This window comes from Pangasianodon hypophthalmus, chromosome 6 (genome assembly GCF_027358585.1).
Source record: "Pangasianodon hypophthalmus isolate fPanHyp1 chromosome 6, fPanHyp1.pri, whole genome shotgun sequence".
Lineage (NCBI taxonomy): Eukaryota > Metazoa > Chordata > Actinopteri > Siluriformes > Pangasiidae > Pangasianodon > Pangasianodon hypophthalmus.
The window spans coordinates 4,581,268-4,597,512 of NC_069715.1; the positions used below are offsets into that span (position 1 = coordinate 4,581,268).

The 16,245-nt window shown below is 40.1% G+C and overlaps 1 protein-coding gene across 1 annotated transcript; it reads right to left on the reverse strand.

The window, feature by feature from the left end:
- Positions 1 to 256: 256 nt before the first annotated feature.
- LOC113534730 (extracellular calcium-sensing receptor-like) lies at positions 257 to 8,823 on the reverse strand. The gene is made up of 7 exons (XM_053235012.1): positions 8,678 to 8,823; positions 4,255 to 4,416; positions 3,831 to 4,116; positions 2,203 to 2,958; positions 1,877 to 2,104; positions 1,336 to 1,456; positions 257 to 1,170 (listed from the first exon to the last, which is right to left on the reverse strand). Exons 1-7 carry the CDS (start codon positions 8,821 to 8,823, stop codon positions 257 to 259), a joined length of 2,613 nt encoding a protein of 870 aa, XP_053090987.1.
- Between the last annotated feature and the right edge of the window lie 7,422 nt (positions 8,824 to 16,245).

Here is a 16,245-nt window from a genome sequence, read left to right on the forward strand (position 1 = left end):
CACATATTCTTTGTGCCAAAATTAAACTGATTTAATTTGTAAACTGATTACAATCATGCATGTTGTTTAATAAAAAAAAATCTGTCTACAGACAGAGATAAGACACAATTCCAGTTTTTATGATACACTTAATCTGTTCTCATCTAATGTAATTAGATGTGTAATTAATTAATTATATTCAACATTATATTTCCAAGTTCAACATTCTTCAGCTAAAATGATGAAGTATACCTTTGCAAATTGAAAAACTTATTTATTAAAGTGATTTAGAGGCCATTTTACCCATCAAATTTTTCTTTGTGTTTAGTTCAGGTTTAAACAGAATAACGTAACATTTAGGCGTAAATATACAGAATAGTAGCGCAAAACTGGATGCCAAAATAGCAAATATCTCCACAGCTACAGTAAATTTTCCAGGAGAGCTAACATAAGCTGGAATAAAGGTTATCCACACAGCACAGAATATGAGTATGCTGAATGTGATGAATTTAGCTTCATTAAAATTATCTGGCAGCTTTCTAGCTAGAAAAGCCAAAATAAAGCACAAGAAAGCAAGAACTCCTATATAACCCAGCACGGCCCAGAAACCTATAGCTGAGCCCAAATTACATTCTAATATGATCTTTTCCTTGTAGTAGTTCATGTTCTTGTAGGGGAACGGAGGAGAAACTGTTAACCAAAGCACACAAATAAGGACCTGTATGAGAGTAAAGGCAAGAACAGTGAGTCTCTGTTGTAGAGGCCCAAACCATTTCATAACATTACTGCCTGGAAGTGTAGCCCTGAAGGCCATTAACACAACTACTGTTTTCCCGAGTACACAGGAGATACAGAGGACAAACGTGATCCCAAATGCTGTGTGGCGCAGCATACAGGACCACTCAGAGGGCCGTCCAATGAAAGTAAGTGAACAGAGGAAACACAGAGTCAGGGAGAACAGCAGCAGGAAGCTCAGCTCAGAGTTGTTGGCCTTAACAATGGGAGTGTCCTTTTCTATTAGAAATAAAATAGCTACTAACACAGTTAATGTAGCTCCAAACAAAGAAAAAAATACCAGTATTATTCCCATAACCTCTGTAAACGAAAGAAACTCTATGACCTTTAACACACATTTATCTCTATCAGCATTAGACCAATATTCTCCTGGACACTGCTCGCAGTTATTTGAATCTGCAAAATAATCATGGTTATTCGTATTAGGAAGGAAAATAAACTTCATCTTATATGCTCATTTATTAATGCCATTGTTCAGGAATTGTATCCTAAATAATAAAAGGAGGATACACAATGTACAATTAACAACATGTCTTTGAAAACTGGTAATGCTGCAATTACCTGTCTGGTTACTGATCTCTCCCTCTGCGCATGGTAGACAGTCATAGCAGCAGACAGGCCTTCCTTTCTGTGCAGCTTTCCTGGTTCCTGGAGGACAGCTCTCACTGCACATAGATGTTGGCTTCTAATGTGAACAATATATTAAAGCTGAAGTCATTACTTTTTGTTTGAGATACAACTGTAACAATGTGTCCATATGGTAATAATCTATTTTAATTTGGATGTTTCAGAGCCTTCAATTTATAAGGTTCTGTCTGACAATTCCAAAAAAGATGTTGAGCCATAATCATATGCTCATTAATAAGCAGGATATTTAACTTTGAAGAACTATTTTGGTGTAAAACCTTTCATGTATATTCAGTAGGTTATAGATACATTTTAAGAACATTGTTTTTTGCCAAAAAAGTTATATAGGGACTTAAATATCCTAGTTAATTAAAAAAAAGAAAAGGTTATAATTAAAACATAGAATTAGAATACAATATATATATATATATATATATATATATATATATATATATATATATATATATATATATACCTCTCTTTTCTCTCCAGCCCAGAATATATCTTCAGTGTTTAGGACAAACTGTTGTCCACTTGGCAGTGAGGCATCATAATAACCCACTGCCTTAAACTGCACTTTTCCATTGAACCCTCGTTGCCAGTTCACCACATCGTATTTTGCAGCCGTTGCCCCAGTGCTGTCGAACCACACCTGTTCTCCTAATTGGGTGGTAAAATTTACCTTTTTAAGAGCCTCAATAACCTTCAAAAGGTAAAGAAAACAAGTATTCAAACAAATTTTCATTTCATGACAATATCAGTCATGGACATAGCCTGCTTTGCTTCTCTTCTTTGTGATACCTGCCATAGTTGTATTGTTTTGTCTTTCTCACAACTCTTGTTTTCTGTGCATCTCAACAGGCTATGTAGAGAATGTGCTACAGCATAAACTGCATCGTAGATGTTTTTTGCATATCTCAGTTCTGATATATCGTCTTTGTAGTTTTTAAATGGAATCATATCTTCATATTTGCTGCAGTTATTTTCGGTTTGAGAAATGTTTCCTTCTGTATTCATGCAAGGGATAGCTGTTTGCCAAAATTCATTTACCACATAGTCAGCAAAACTACGAATGTTCAATTTTCCCACATCAAAACCAATGGATCCAGCCAATACATTGTAACTTGCTGGTGTAACTAGATTGACAGCAGTAATCCATGCTTCAACACCAATCATCTGGTAGCCAGTGACATTCTTTAGAATAAGCTGATCTATTAGAATGTTCATATCAAAGTGGGCAAGAAATACAATAATTACTTTGGCTGTGCCTCTCTTAATAATATCGGCCACTTTCATGATTTTGGCAGTATCTGACCGCTCAAATTTCTCAGAGTACTCAACACATATTCCTTCCTCTTTTGCTGCATTCAGAAAAATAGCCATTCCATTGTTGCCATAGTCATTATCACTGTTTACAGCTCCCACCCAAGACCAGCCAAAGTGCTTGACCAAATATGCCAGTGCTCTGCTCTGGTAGTAGTCACTTGCTATGGTCCTAAAGAAAGAAGAATACTCTTTTCTGTTGCTCAAACATTCACATGTGGCAGCATGACTTATCTGAGGAGAGAAAGGTAGATAAAATATTAAAGGCTGTTTTAGTGTATCTTATTGCATCTCAAAGTGTTTACATGTTTATTTGCTCTTAGACAGAAGCCTGTTTAACAGGGAAAATATCAACTGGCAAAAAATGTAAAAAATAAAATAAAAAACTAAAAGAATATTATAGTCTGTGAAAACAAAGTTTATGTATTATGTACCCCATAAATCATTGATACGCATGTTTGATTTTGGCAAAGGTTTTACGCCGGATGCCCTTCCTGATGCAACCCTCCCGTTTTATCCGGGCTTGTGACCAGCACTGAGAGTACACTCCCAGTGGCTGGGTTAATGCTGATAGTAAGAATAAAATTCATTAATTATTTTTAAATATTTTATCCTGGTCAGGTTTATGGTAAAGCCGGAGCCAAGCCCAGAAACACTGGGCGCAAGGCAGGAGCATTCACCCCAGATCACAGGACACCATATACACAATCACACAAGCTTTCACATCTACAGGCAATTTAGAGTAGCCAGTCCCCCGATCAGACAGCAACATGACCACAATATTACCCACTACCTACCCACTGCGCTGCTTGTAAGAATAACATACATTTCTCAAAGCGATATATAGACTAAACATGCACATTTGATCAAATATTAAACATAATTACAATTTACCTCCTTGCAAGAATAGTTTCTCAAAGTTTAATTAAGCTTCTCTTAGCTGTTGAGGCTAAAGAGACTCATCTTAGAGAATTTATAATTAGTACATAGATAAAAATAGATATGTAATGACTTAACTGTAAGCATTTCTTTTTCAAAATTTCAAGTGTGTTTTTTAACTAATAAATAAATTCTATTAAATAATTGTTAAAATCATTGATCCTTACCACTGGGATCTTAAAAGGCCCTGTAGTTTTTGTGAGTGCTATAGTAGGAGTAGACTCTGACTCCCCTATGATGGCTTGTACTACTGCTTGTCCAGAGCAGGCATCTGCTGTTATGTCCTGACCATTCATCAAAGCCATGGCTGCCTTCATACTCAACATTCTTGAGCCACAATTGTCATAAATCCTGTAGCCAATTGAAATATTTGGGAGCAAGCTGTTGCTTTTGTTGATTTCATCGATTGCAAAAGTCATGGTCTGAGCAAGGCGTAATTCTCTGAGGTTAAATCTACAAATATTAAAAATCATAATGAAAAATCAAATGGAATATTTAATATAAAATGAGAACTAAAAGAAATAAAGTGCAGAAATAAAATACACCTTTCCTAAAAATGAGTCCAATACGAAATTGCCGACTATAACAAACCTAATGCAGATTAAAGGTTGAGGTTTTTCAGTATATGGCAGTGACTGCATCTGTGTACCATCATGTATTGAAAAAACAGCTCCAATTATCACATCTCCATCATTAGACAGCAGAGGATATGCTGGGTTTTCCAAGATTTGGCAATTTTCTCCATTTGCCATGCTAAGAGAAAGGAGTAGTACAAGGAATAACATCACAAACTTTGTCCAAAGCTTTTGCTGGATCAATTCTCAAAAGATATAGTCATCACATATTTATAGACATGCTCTGGATGTTCTGGGTATGACCATTCAGTTTGGACAAATCAGAGAGGCGATGAGCTTTGTGATGTCATTAAGGGACAGGAGGGTAGCTCAGTTATATCTGGTTTAATTCATTCAACAATGACAACACAAACAGCCATTATTGTCAGTCTAGTGATGGACTCTAATGATACCACTAACCAACTGACCCGCTGTTCCAATTTTCCCACTCTTTTCTGTTCTTCATTGTCTGTAAGTTCTATTCACTTGCTCTGTTTGCATGACTGACCAAACTAAGTTTTGGCCTGTGAACTGTTAAGCTGACTGTAGAAAATGTGCATGGCCTAATACAGTTACTTCATATACACTCACTGTCCACTTTATTAGGAACACCTCTATACCTGCACATTCATGCAGTTATCTAATTAGTCAATCATGTGGCAGCAGCGCAATGCAAAAAAGGTCAAGCGCTTCAGTTAATGTTCACATCAAACATCAGAATGAAGAAAAAGTTTGATTTCTGTGACTTTGATCGTGGCATGGTTGAGTATGTCATAAACTGTGGATCTCCTGGGAATTTCACATAGAATCCCAGGAGATCAGCAGTTTCTGAAATACAAAAACCAGAACATGCAGTGCAGGTGTATAGGTGTACCTAATAAAGTGAATGGAGAGTGTATATTCTACACCAATGTACACCAGTGAGGATTAATGAAGTTATTTGCCATTACCACCTTTTACCCACATTTGGTGTGTAGATGGATTGTTATTTTGAAGCCCTGCTCCCAGTCATCCCAGTCAGAGCAATCACTTTCATAAATACTCTCTGAAGTGCTAATGTTGGCTTCGACTACAGTACAGTTTGCCAGGTCAACAAGGCTTGTGCTCCACACTTTGCTGCACACATAACACTGCCTACACCAGGTTTGACAGATGATGTGATATGCTTTGGATCATGAGCCCTTCTTTTCCTTCTCCACACTCTTCTCTTCCCATCATTCTGGTACAAGGTAATCTTGCATCAGAACTGGTCAGGCTTTTTTTATGAGGTTTCTTTGCAAAATCTATTCTGGCCCTTCTGTTCTTGAGTGTTATCAGTGGTTTGCATCTCGAGGTATACCATCTGTATTTACATTCATGAAGGCATCTCTTGATTGTAGACTTTGACAATGATATGCCTACCTCCTCGACTTGGCTAGATGTTCTGAAGGGGTTTTTCTACAACAAGGAAAGAATTTTGCAATCATCCACTTTGCTTGTCTTCTTCTTTTGGGGTTGCTGAGCTTGCCAGCGCATTCCTTCTTGTTAAGAATGTACTAAATTGTTGATTTGGCCACTCATAAAGTTTCTGCTTTGATAGGTCTGCTTTGTTTTTTCAGCCTAATGATGGCTTCCTTTATCGACACCTCTTCCCATATATAGCTACCAAATGCAAATTCAACTCTTGGAATCAACTCCAGACCTTTTATCTCCTTGAAACTGCTGTTCAGTAAATTGTCCAGGTACGTTTGAGCCAGGGAACATGAAGGTACTCATGCAAAAAATGGCTGTAATTCCTAAACAATTAAAGCAATATTTTTGTTAACCTCCTTGAATTAAAGCTGAAAGTCTACATTTCACATCTTGATTGCTTCATTTCAAACCCATTGTGGTGGTGTACAGAAGCAAAATTTCAAAAATTGTAATGACTGTATATATATATATATATGGAGGGGCTAAGGAGGTTTAAGTACAAACTTTTAGGGATATGTGTTGTTTCTAGAGAAATTAAGCCTATGTATATTTTAGGCGGCAGAGACAGCTGCAGTTGCAAAAGTGTTTTATTATATAATAGGACAGGAAAGCCAAAAATTATGGTCAAAAACAGGCAAGTGTTCAGGCTATCAGCAAGCAGGATAACTAGGACAAAACCAGAATCAAAAACCAGATAGACAAAGCAAGATCAAATACCAGATGAGCATACACAGAAACAAAAGGCTTAGTAAGTCAGGTGAATAAACAACACTGAGCAACACTTTGCAAAGTTTGAGACTCCAGAGTCTGTTTATTTATGATGTGTGGTTGATTGAACCAGGTGTGCATGATTAGTAATCAGGTGAATGTGAAAGTGACAAGCGGTGTTTCTCAAACAGAAGGCTGCATCCTAGTAAGGCTGCATATCTCGGGTGCCACGTCATCAAACGCCGTGGAAGGCCGTCTCAATTTGAAGGATCCTTAGAAGGCAGCCTTCGTTTTGTTTCTTTCATTTGGTTGAATTTTGAAGCATGCATCAATGTATCCTTCGCGTCCTCTAATCACCTGCAATCCTTCGCACACAGTCCTAAATTCAAAAAAAAAAAAAAAATGGCGAGACACCAGTTGGCACTGAGCTCCCCCGAGTTTATTATGAAATGTAAGACCAAAAATGTTTTCGGAGATGAAGGCATTCATGTTTTCTTTTGTTTTGTTTTGTTGTGAATTAAATGCTGACCATGTTATAAACCACTGGGAGACCACAGACGGTTGTCATATGATTCGTATTATTGCATTATATAATATCAGTTATTATAAAGATTTTTAAAAAGTATTTTTCCTAAATTATTTTTAAATAGTTTTACAATACTACAATCACAAAAAATCAATAGTATTTATAAAAATATTATGGCATTACTGTTATGGCTTTGGCACTGGAAAAATAAAGAACATATTACAGTGTCACTAGCAATTCACCGTAATACTGCCATAACGTAATACCATTATATTTTTATAACATAATACCATTATATTTATGTGGCGGTTTTCATACAGTGCAGATCTCGTACGTTACACCCCTAGTGAACGCAACCTTGTGTGACTTTACTGTCCCTAGTCAGTCACCTGGTTGGTATTGGGGAAGTTGACCCAGAGGCTGGTTTGAGCCACTTGTTCAATTTGTTGGTATGTGCTTTTCCATGCTTGGTGTTACGGGTTTGTGTTACCTCTTGGTCAATGTCAAAAGTAATTGCACCCACAAAGCATGCCTGTCAGAGGATGTGATTATCACCAGGATCTTTGGATAGGGCTGGATAAATTCGAGACAGAGAGCCAGTCTTGGAATCAGGCCAATAGGAGATGCTGAAATGAAACCTGTAGTAGAACAGTGCCCATTAAACTGGGTGTGAATTTAGTCTCTTGCCTGTTTTCAGATATTCAAGGTTCTTTTGGTCTGTGCTGCCATTCTTCTAGGACTAACTTGAGTAGTTCTCTGTGTAGGGAAAGTTTAGCTCATTTAAATTAAGCTGACGTATTCTCCACCAATATGTAGGGAAAGTTTAGCTCATTTAAATTAAGCTGACGTATTCTCCACCATTATATAAGAACTTTTAGCTCATTAGATGTTGACTTAGTTGTGTCTTATACTCATTATGACGTAAAGATTATTAATGTAATCAGTAATATTGATTATCTTAGGGAATTTTATCAAAATAGGTTTGATGAGGCGTCTTATTCACTCTGGCAAGTCATTACGGTCGCGGCCGTCGACAGTAATAACTTCCCTTGAGGACAACCTTTATAGAGCACGGTACTACAGATCGGGCAGACTAGGAACTCAGATGGTGAGCAGGAAATCACAGAACAACATCACCTTGAACATAGACGAGACTTTATTGTACTAAGCTACTACAGACACAGGCTAACTACTACACACATATCCTAACTACTACACACATGACCAACACACACAAATCCTAACTACTACACACATATCCTAACTTACCACACACAATCAACACGCACACACATCCTAACTTACCACACACAATCAACACGCACACAGACATACACATTCATACACATTCATACATGTGGGTATGTGACATGAGAAGAACCAGTGATAATAACCAGAGAGTTGAGTTCTGAAGCATATGCATGACCATTTTACTAGACCCTGACCTGAGTGATCCATCATTCTGTATCAGCATTAGTTGATCAAAAAGGGTTTTAGGTTTACTGCACCAGCTTAAATGAAGTTGGGAGGTATCAATACTTGCTTTGCTTGGGTGATGAGTGGAAGGAGTTGGTGTCGGTCAGCAGGTTCTAGTCGGATCGGAGTTGGAGGGTGTTAGAGGAGTTATGGATCGTCGCCGGAGAGGGAGGCTGGAGTCTGAACGGCTGGGAGAAAAGTTGATTCAGGCGAAGTTCGAGGTTGCCAGTCTTGGGACCTTCTGAGGCAGGTTCTCTTGCTGTTCCAGCTCTGTTCGGGTTCCAGCTTCAGCTCCAGCTCCAGCTCCAACTCCGGCTCAGTTCTTTTCTTGGTCGAGGTGTTCTGTGTTTCTGTGTTTCTCTGTGTGTTTTCTTGCTTGGGCATGTGGTTTTTATGTTAGTTTAGATGAGCCGGCCTCTTGAGGTCTTCAACCAACCGCAGGCCGGTTTGGAGATGATTGGAGAGTGGCTTGGCTGGCCCTCCAGCTAATTTGCAAGCGACCCCTCCCGGGCTGCCTCCTTTTTAATGTCCATGTAATGTGGTCTTATTTACCTTTAATGTTTATAATACATGTATGATATGAGGTACTGAGAATTGCAAATCATCAACAGCTTCAGCACATGAAGACAAGCATGCAGATACCACACATGACATACATTAGCCATGGCCATTAGCTACTGGGTATAATGGCGTGTTTACAGAAAGAAACAGACTTAATATTATACAATTCCATTAATAGTGGGGTTGTAATATAATGCTGGTTAGAGTACATGATTTGGAGGTAACACTGGACTTCCCACCATGTGAGAAGTCGCCGTGGCTGAAGTGTAAGTTAACTCTTGCCCTCTGGTTTAATACAGGTTGTGGGAATGCATATTCCCCATACAGATTTAACACAAACTGAGCGATTATATTGAAATAAAATAAGGCAGATGCAGAGAAAGAAAAAGACATTCCAAGAAGTGGAGGAGTCTCAGGTCTGGGGCCCTTTTGCTGATTCAGTTGGGAACAAAAAGGTCACTTGAAGCTGAGTAGGGTTTAGTGTAATAAATCTCAACCAGTTCCCTAATCCAAACAAAAGGCATCTGTTAAGGGTGGTCAATCCAAGGTTAGTCCCACGGAGGAGTAATTTACACCCTCTTTTCGGGGTTTCTTGCATTCCGATGACCGTTATCATCCCTTAATGTTTAATGACCTGTCGTTTAATCTAGACAGGCCGGAGCCATCTTAGGTCCGTTGGGTGTGAAGGAATGTCTTTGTCCTCTGTGTGGTTGTAGAGACAGTTAGTTTCCTTAATTTGATAGTCTCGATTCCTACATCTGTTTCCAATGTCATAATTTCTTTCAGGGGTGAAGCCCACCTGGTGGAGCTTGGGTCTTTCTCCAAACCTTTGTGAAAGCACTGTGCCAACCCCGTGCTGAGGCATCTACCTCCATCTACTTCCACTATGAACAGCTTGCTTGGTTCTGGGTGCTTGAGCATAGGAGCTGTGGTGAAGGCCCCCATTTCAGGTCTTGGTCAGCTGCCAGATTCCATTTTAGCCTGTTGGGGCCCCTTTTCAACAGTGAGGTCAGTTGGCTTGCAATGGAGCTGAATCCCCTTGAAGAACCTCCTGTAAAAGTTGCCAAAACCTGGAAATCTCTGTGGTAAAAAAAAAACTGTGGTTGATGTGGCTCATTCCTTGATGGCGGTGAGCCTGTTTTGGTCTGGGAACACCCCCTCTGAACTGATGATCTAGCCAAGGAATGAGACATGAGACACATAGAACTCGCACTTTTCACCTTTAACATAAAGACTGTTTTGGAGTAGGCAAGCCAGCACTTGCTTGATGTGATATGTGAAATGCTACAACTCCTGTGACAAGAGATACACACATAGGCAAAACCTTTACACAATTTAATAATAAAGCAAGATATTAGAGTAATGCAATATATATATGGGAACAAGACAATAGCATACCAGACAAGATAAACAACTGAACTGGAATGATTTAAACAGTACAAAGGATATACTGTATGTGTATATAGATAAAATCAAGAGGTACCAATATCTAAGGTTCAAAATAAAATCATGAGTAGGACTAATTAACATATGATAACAGAGCCAAACAAAGTTCAGTAGTATCACAGTATCTGGAATCAAACCGCCATGCCAAACACTTGGGAACGCAGGGAAAAGCTGATAGATAGATAGATAGATCACTTTATTCATCCCACAGGGAAATTTACCTATTACAGCAGCACAGGTAGTTAGAAGTATACTAAAAGTGATTTAACATTATAAATGGAAAAGTGATTTGACATTATAAATGAAACAAATAAGAATAAACATACATTAGTAAATATATACACAAAAGAAAAAGAATACAATGTCAGTGTGTGATGTGGTAGTGCAGTAGGGGGAAAAACATAGTAGATACAGCATTTGAGTGGAATTAAAGTGGCAGTGCAGTGCAAACATTGTCAACATTGTAAACATTGTAAACTGCTTGGTTGAATGAAAACCTGCACCCACACCAGCCTTTTATGGATAAGGTTGGACACCCCTGAGCTAGAGGGTTGCAGTGTCTTCAGGGCAGACAGAACGGCAGTAGACTCTAGTAAGAGCAAAGGAGGAGGTCTGTGCACTTACGTTAACAAATAATGGTGCATGGGCTCTACTGTAACTGAAAGTCATTGCTTTGCTAATTTAGAGTATTTAATGATTAAGTGCAGACCCTTCTATTTAACTATAGAATTTTCAGCCATTGTTGTGACTGCAGCTTACATTCCTCCAGATGCTAATGCTAAACTAGCTATGGAAGAACTGCACACAGCTCTCAGTAAGCAACAGTCTGCACATCTGGATGGGGCATTTTTTCTTGGAGATTTCAATCACTCCAATGTAAGAACTGTACTTTCACAATTACACCAGAATGTCTCCTGCTCTACCAGAGGGGACAATACACTGGCCCATGTTTACACAAACATTGCTGTGGCATACAAGGCTACCACCCTCCCCCATTTGGCCCAGTCTGATCAATTATCTTTGTTCATGCTACCCAAGTACATGCTACAATGAAGGTATGACCAGAGGGGGTGGTTTCTTCAGTACAACACAAGTTTCAAGATACTTACTGGAGCATGTTTCCCTCACAGACCACCTGGGGCTCACACACAGATCTGAACACTTATACATCTTTGGTCCTGGACTATATTAAGACATGTATAGACAATCTCACAACCCTCAAACATGTGAAAACCTTTCCTAATAAGAAGCTGTGGATGAGCTCTGAGGTCACACTACTGCTGAAAACAAGATATGCTGCTTTTAAATCTGGTGATGCAGAGGCCTACAGCAGGAGCCAGGGCCAACCTGAAAAGGGGCATTAGGAAAGTTAAACATTCTTAAGAACTTCACATTGAGGAGCTCTTCCACACAACTCTGACCCCAGATGCAAGTGGATGGGCAGCCAGACCATCATTGACCACAAACCAACAACACAGACTCTCCCAACCAGCAGTACCTTCCTCCCTGATGAGTTCAATCATTTTTATGCTCACTTTGACCAAGGCAGCAGGCAGCAAACTATGGTGACCTTCTACTGTTGATCATCCCCTCTTACTCTCCACAACAGATGTGCTTTCAGCACTGAGCAGAGTAAATCCACATAAGGGCTCTGGCCCTGATGGCATACCCAGGCATGTGCTGAACAGCTGGCACAGGTCTTTACTGACATCTTCAACCTGTCACTGGCCCAGATAACTGTCCCCACATGCCTGAAGACAACAACCATCATACTGGTGCCTAAGCATTCTACTGCAGTGTGCTTGAATGACTTCTGCCCTGTTGCATTCACACCCATTATAACAAAATGCTTTGAGAAACTGGTTTTGAGTCACCTCATAGCGGGCCTACCACCTATACTGAACTCCCACCAGTTTGCCTACCACCCGACAGAGGACGCCATTTCCACTGCTCTTTATTCAGCTGTCGCCCATCTGGACAACAACAACACTTACATAAGGATGCTATTCATTGAATTTAGCTCTGCATTTAACACTGTCATCCCCAATAAACTGATCACCAAAGTCAATGACCTGGGCATTAGCACTTCCACATGTAGTTGGATTCCGGACTTCCTAACCAAGCTGTTAGGTTGGGCAATCACATGTCCTCTACCCTCATCCTGAACACTGGCGTCTCACAGGTTTGTCTGCTGAGACGACAGCTCTACTCGCTGTTTACCCATGACTGTGTGCTTAACTCCAACATCATCATCAAGTATGCAGATGATACCACGGTGGTAGGTCACATCAGCAACAATGATGAGTCGGCTTACAGGGAGGAGATCCAAAGACTAACAGCATGGTGTTCCGCTAACAACCTCACCCTCAACGCCAAGAAGACCAAAGAGCTCATTGTTGACTTACGGAAATCCATAAGTAGCAGACACTCTCCCATCTACATCAATGGAACTGAAGTAGAGCGTGTCTCCAGCTTCAAGTTCCTTGGTGTCCACATCTCTGCAGATCTGTCCTGGCACCATAATACTTCAATTCTTGTTGGAAAGGTGCAAGAGTGTCTATACTTGCTGAGGAGGCTGAAGAAAGTTCATTTGTCTCCCCAGATCTTGACTAGTTTCTATTGCTACACCATTAAGAGCACCCTGACCAACTCTGTCACAATGTGGTATGGCAGCTCCATGGTGTCTGAAGGAAAAGCCCTGCAAAGGGTGGTGAAAACAGCCCAACACATCATTGGTGCCCAACTACCAACCATTGAACATCTTCACCACAGTAGATGTTTGCATAGAGCACACAAGGGACTCCTTCTATCCCAATCACAAACTGTTCAACCTACTTCCTTCCAAGAAGAGATACAGGAACATTCCCACCAGAACCAGCAGGCTCTTCTGTATACATACATACATATATATATATATATATATATATATATATATATATATATATATATATATATATATATATATACATATATATATATATAGCCATAACATTAAAACCACCTGCTTAATATTGTGTAGATCCCCGTTGTGGCACCAAAACAGCTCTAAACCTTTGAGGCATGGACTCCACTGCCATTAGTGAATACGGTTGCCATGATGGGGTGTACTTTTTCTGCAACAATGTTTAGGTAGGTGGTATGTGTCAAAATCACATTCACGTTAATATCAGGACCCAATATTTCCCAGCAGAACATTGCTCAGAGCATCACACTGCGTCTGCCGGCTTGTCTTCTTCCCATAGTCCATCCTGGTGCCGTCTCTTCCCCAGGTAAGCAACACAAACACACCTGGCCATCTACGTGATGTAAAAGAGAATGTGATTTATCAGACCAGGCCACCTTCTTCCATTGCTACATGGTCCATTTCTGATGCTCACATGTCCATTATAGGCACTTTTGGCGGAGGACATGGGTCAGCATGGGCACTCTGACCGGTCTGCCGCTACACAGCCCTATACGCAGCAAGCTGCAATGCACTGTGTCTTCTTACACCTTTCTATCATAGTCAGCATGAACTTTTTCAGCAATTTGTGCTACAGTAGCTCTTCTGCGGGATTGGAGCAGACAGGCTAGCCCTCGCTCCTCACGTGCATCAGTGAGCCTTGGGTGCCCATGACCCTGTCGCCGGTTCATCGGTTGTCCTTCCTTGGACCACTTTTGGTAGGTACTAACCACTGTATACCAGGAACACCCACAAGACCTGCCGTTTTGGAGATGCCTGGACTGAGTCGTCTAGCCATCATAATTTGGCCCCTGTCAAAGTAGCTCAGATCCTTATGCTTGCCCATTTTTTCCTGCTTTTAACACATCAACTTCAAGAACTGACTGTTCACTTACTGCCTAATATATCTCACTCCTTGACAGGTGCCATTGTAATGAGATAATCAATGTTATTCACTTCACCTTGCACCTATATACACATGTCGCTAAATGTTTATGAATGTCCTGTGAAATTTCCTTTTCTATATCAAGGAAAATGGTCTTTTTGTGAAATTGTGATGGTTAGGGGTGTCCCCCAAGAAGACTGTTTTTGCGTGTCCTTGCTTTGCACAGTTCCAGTGTATGGCTTGGTCATAAACACATCTGTACCTGGCAAGGGTCAGTAGAGATTAAACACTCTGGTGAAGGAATGCTCTTAAGTGGTGCCCTGTCAAACAACCTTGTTTTATGATGACCTCATTGGATAATAGGTGAGTGGCTTGTCAATGTGCCCAAATAGTGTAGATTAGGCAGATGATTTCTGGGCACTTTTGATGCTTTTAGCCTAATCCCAGCTGATGGGAATTCCTTGCCCTCATGAAAGGTCAAGAGTTCTTCTCATCAACTCTTTCTCCGTACCAGTGGCCTGTATCTTGCCAGTGGTAGGTGGTCGAGGGCTATCTCTCTGGCTGAAGTCTTACACCAGTAGGCCATTTTGAGAGCTGGCTCATTACATCCACAGCCAATGATGAGTGTTCTTAACTCAAGTGCCAACTCAGTGGCACTACGATTGCCCTGCTTGACTTTCAGGAGTTGTTCTCCTATTTTTTATCAGGAATGTGATCAAAATATGACAAAAAAAGCTCATTGAAGTGGTAATATGACATGGTGTGTTCCCCACACTGTGACCAGACCACTGTTGCCCGGGTTAGTGCTTTGTCTTTGAGCATGTTGATAAACTGTGCAACTTTGTGTCATAAAAAAGTGTGAGTTGGTTAGCTGTGTGAGTTTAGTGCTGAGAGTGGATAGCTGCTGTTGCTGATCCCCCACTGGCTGGTACTGAGCCACTAGCTCTTGGCGCCAGTCCAACACTTCTGCTGCATCCATGCTGAAGGTGAAGTGTACTGTCAGGCAGCAGATGGCTGAAGTTACACACTTACTTTATTATAAAAAATAGGACTGACAGACAGTTCCAAAATGTTATGCAAAAATTGTGGTTAAAAACAGGCAAGAGTTCAGGCAATCCGCAAATAGGATAACCAGGACAAAATCAGAACCAAAAACCAGAAAAACAAAGCAAGATCAAATACCAGATGAGCATACACAGAACCAAAAGGCTTAGTACAGTGGCCTTCAATCTTATCCGCAAAGGGCCTGTGTGGCTGCAGGCTTTCATTATGGCAAAATTGGAGGCATACTTGGTAGTTGATTGGAGACTAAGGTGAACAAGAAATCAAGTGTGGCTCCTGCTTGGTTGGAATGAAAGCGTGCCGCCACACTGGCCATTTGCGGATAAGATTGAAGGTCAGGTATGTCAGGTGAATAAACAACACTGAATGACACTTTACAAAGATTGAGAGTCCAGAGTTTGTTTATATAGGGTGTGTGTGTGATTGAAATCAGGAGTGAATGATTTGTAATCAAGTGATTGTGAATGTGGCAATGAGAGTGGGCGAAGGGAATCGTATTCCAAGGCAACCATGTTTGTAGGCCATGATGTACTTGGTGAATGTAGTTTGATGCTGATTCCAGCATAGAAATGACATATACAAGAATTAGGTTTCACAAAAGGCAGATTTTATCACTGCTCTACACATTTTATGTACAGCAGGGGGCATGTATTTTATCTTATTTTTATTTACATTTATTTTAAAAACTAAAAGTGAAAAAAATATATTTTTTTATTGAGGTTAAGGTTAGAGTCAAGTCAAGTGGAGTTTATTGTCATTTCAACCATATACAACCATTTAGTACATAGTGAAACGAAACAACGTTTCTCCAGGACCAAGGTGCTACATAAGACAAACACAGAACAACACAGAACTACAAGGGACTACATAAATTTACATAAAGTGCACAAGTGCAAACACATGCAGACAG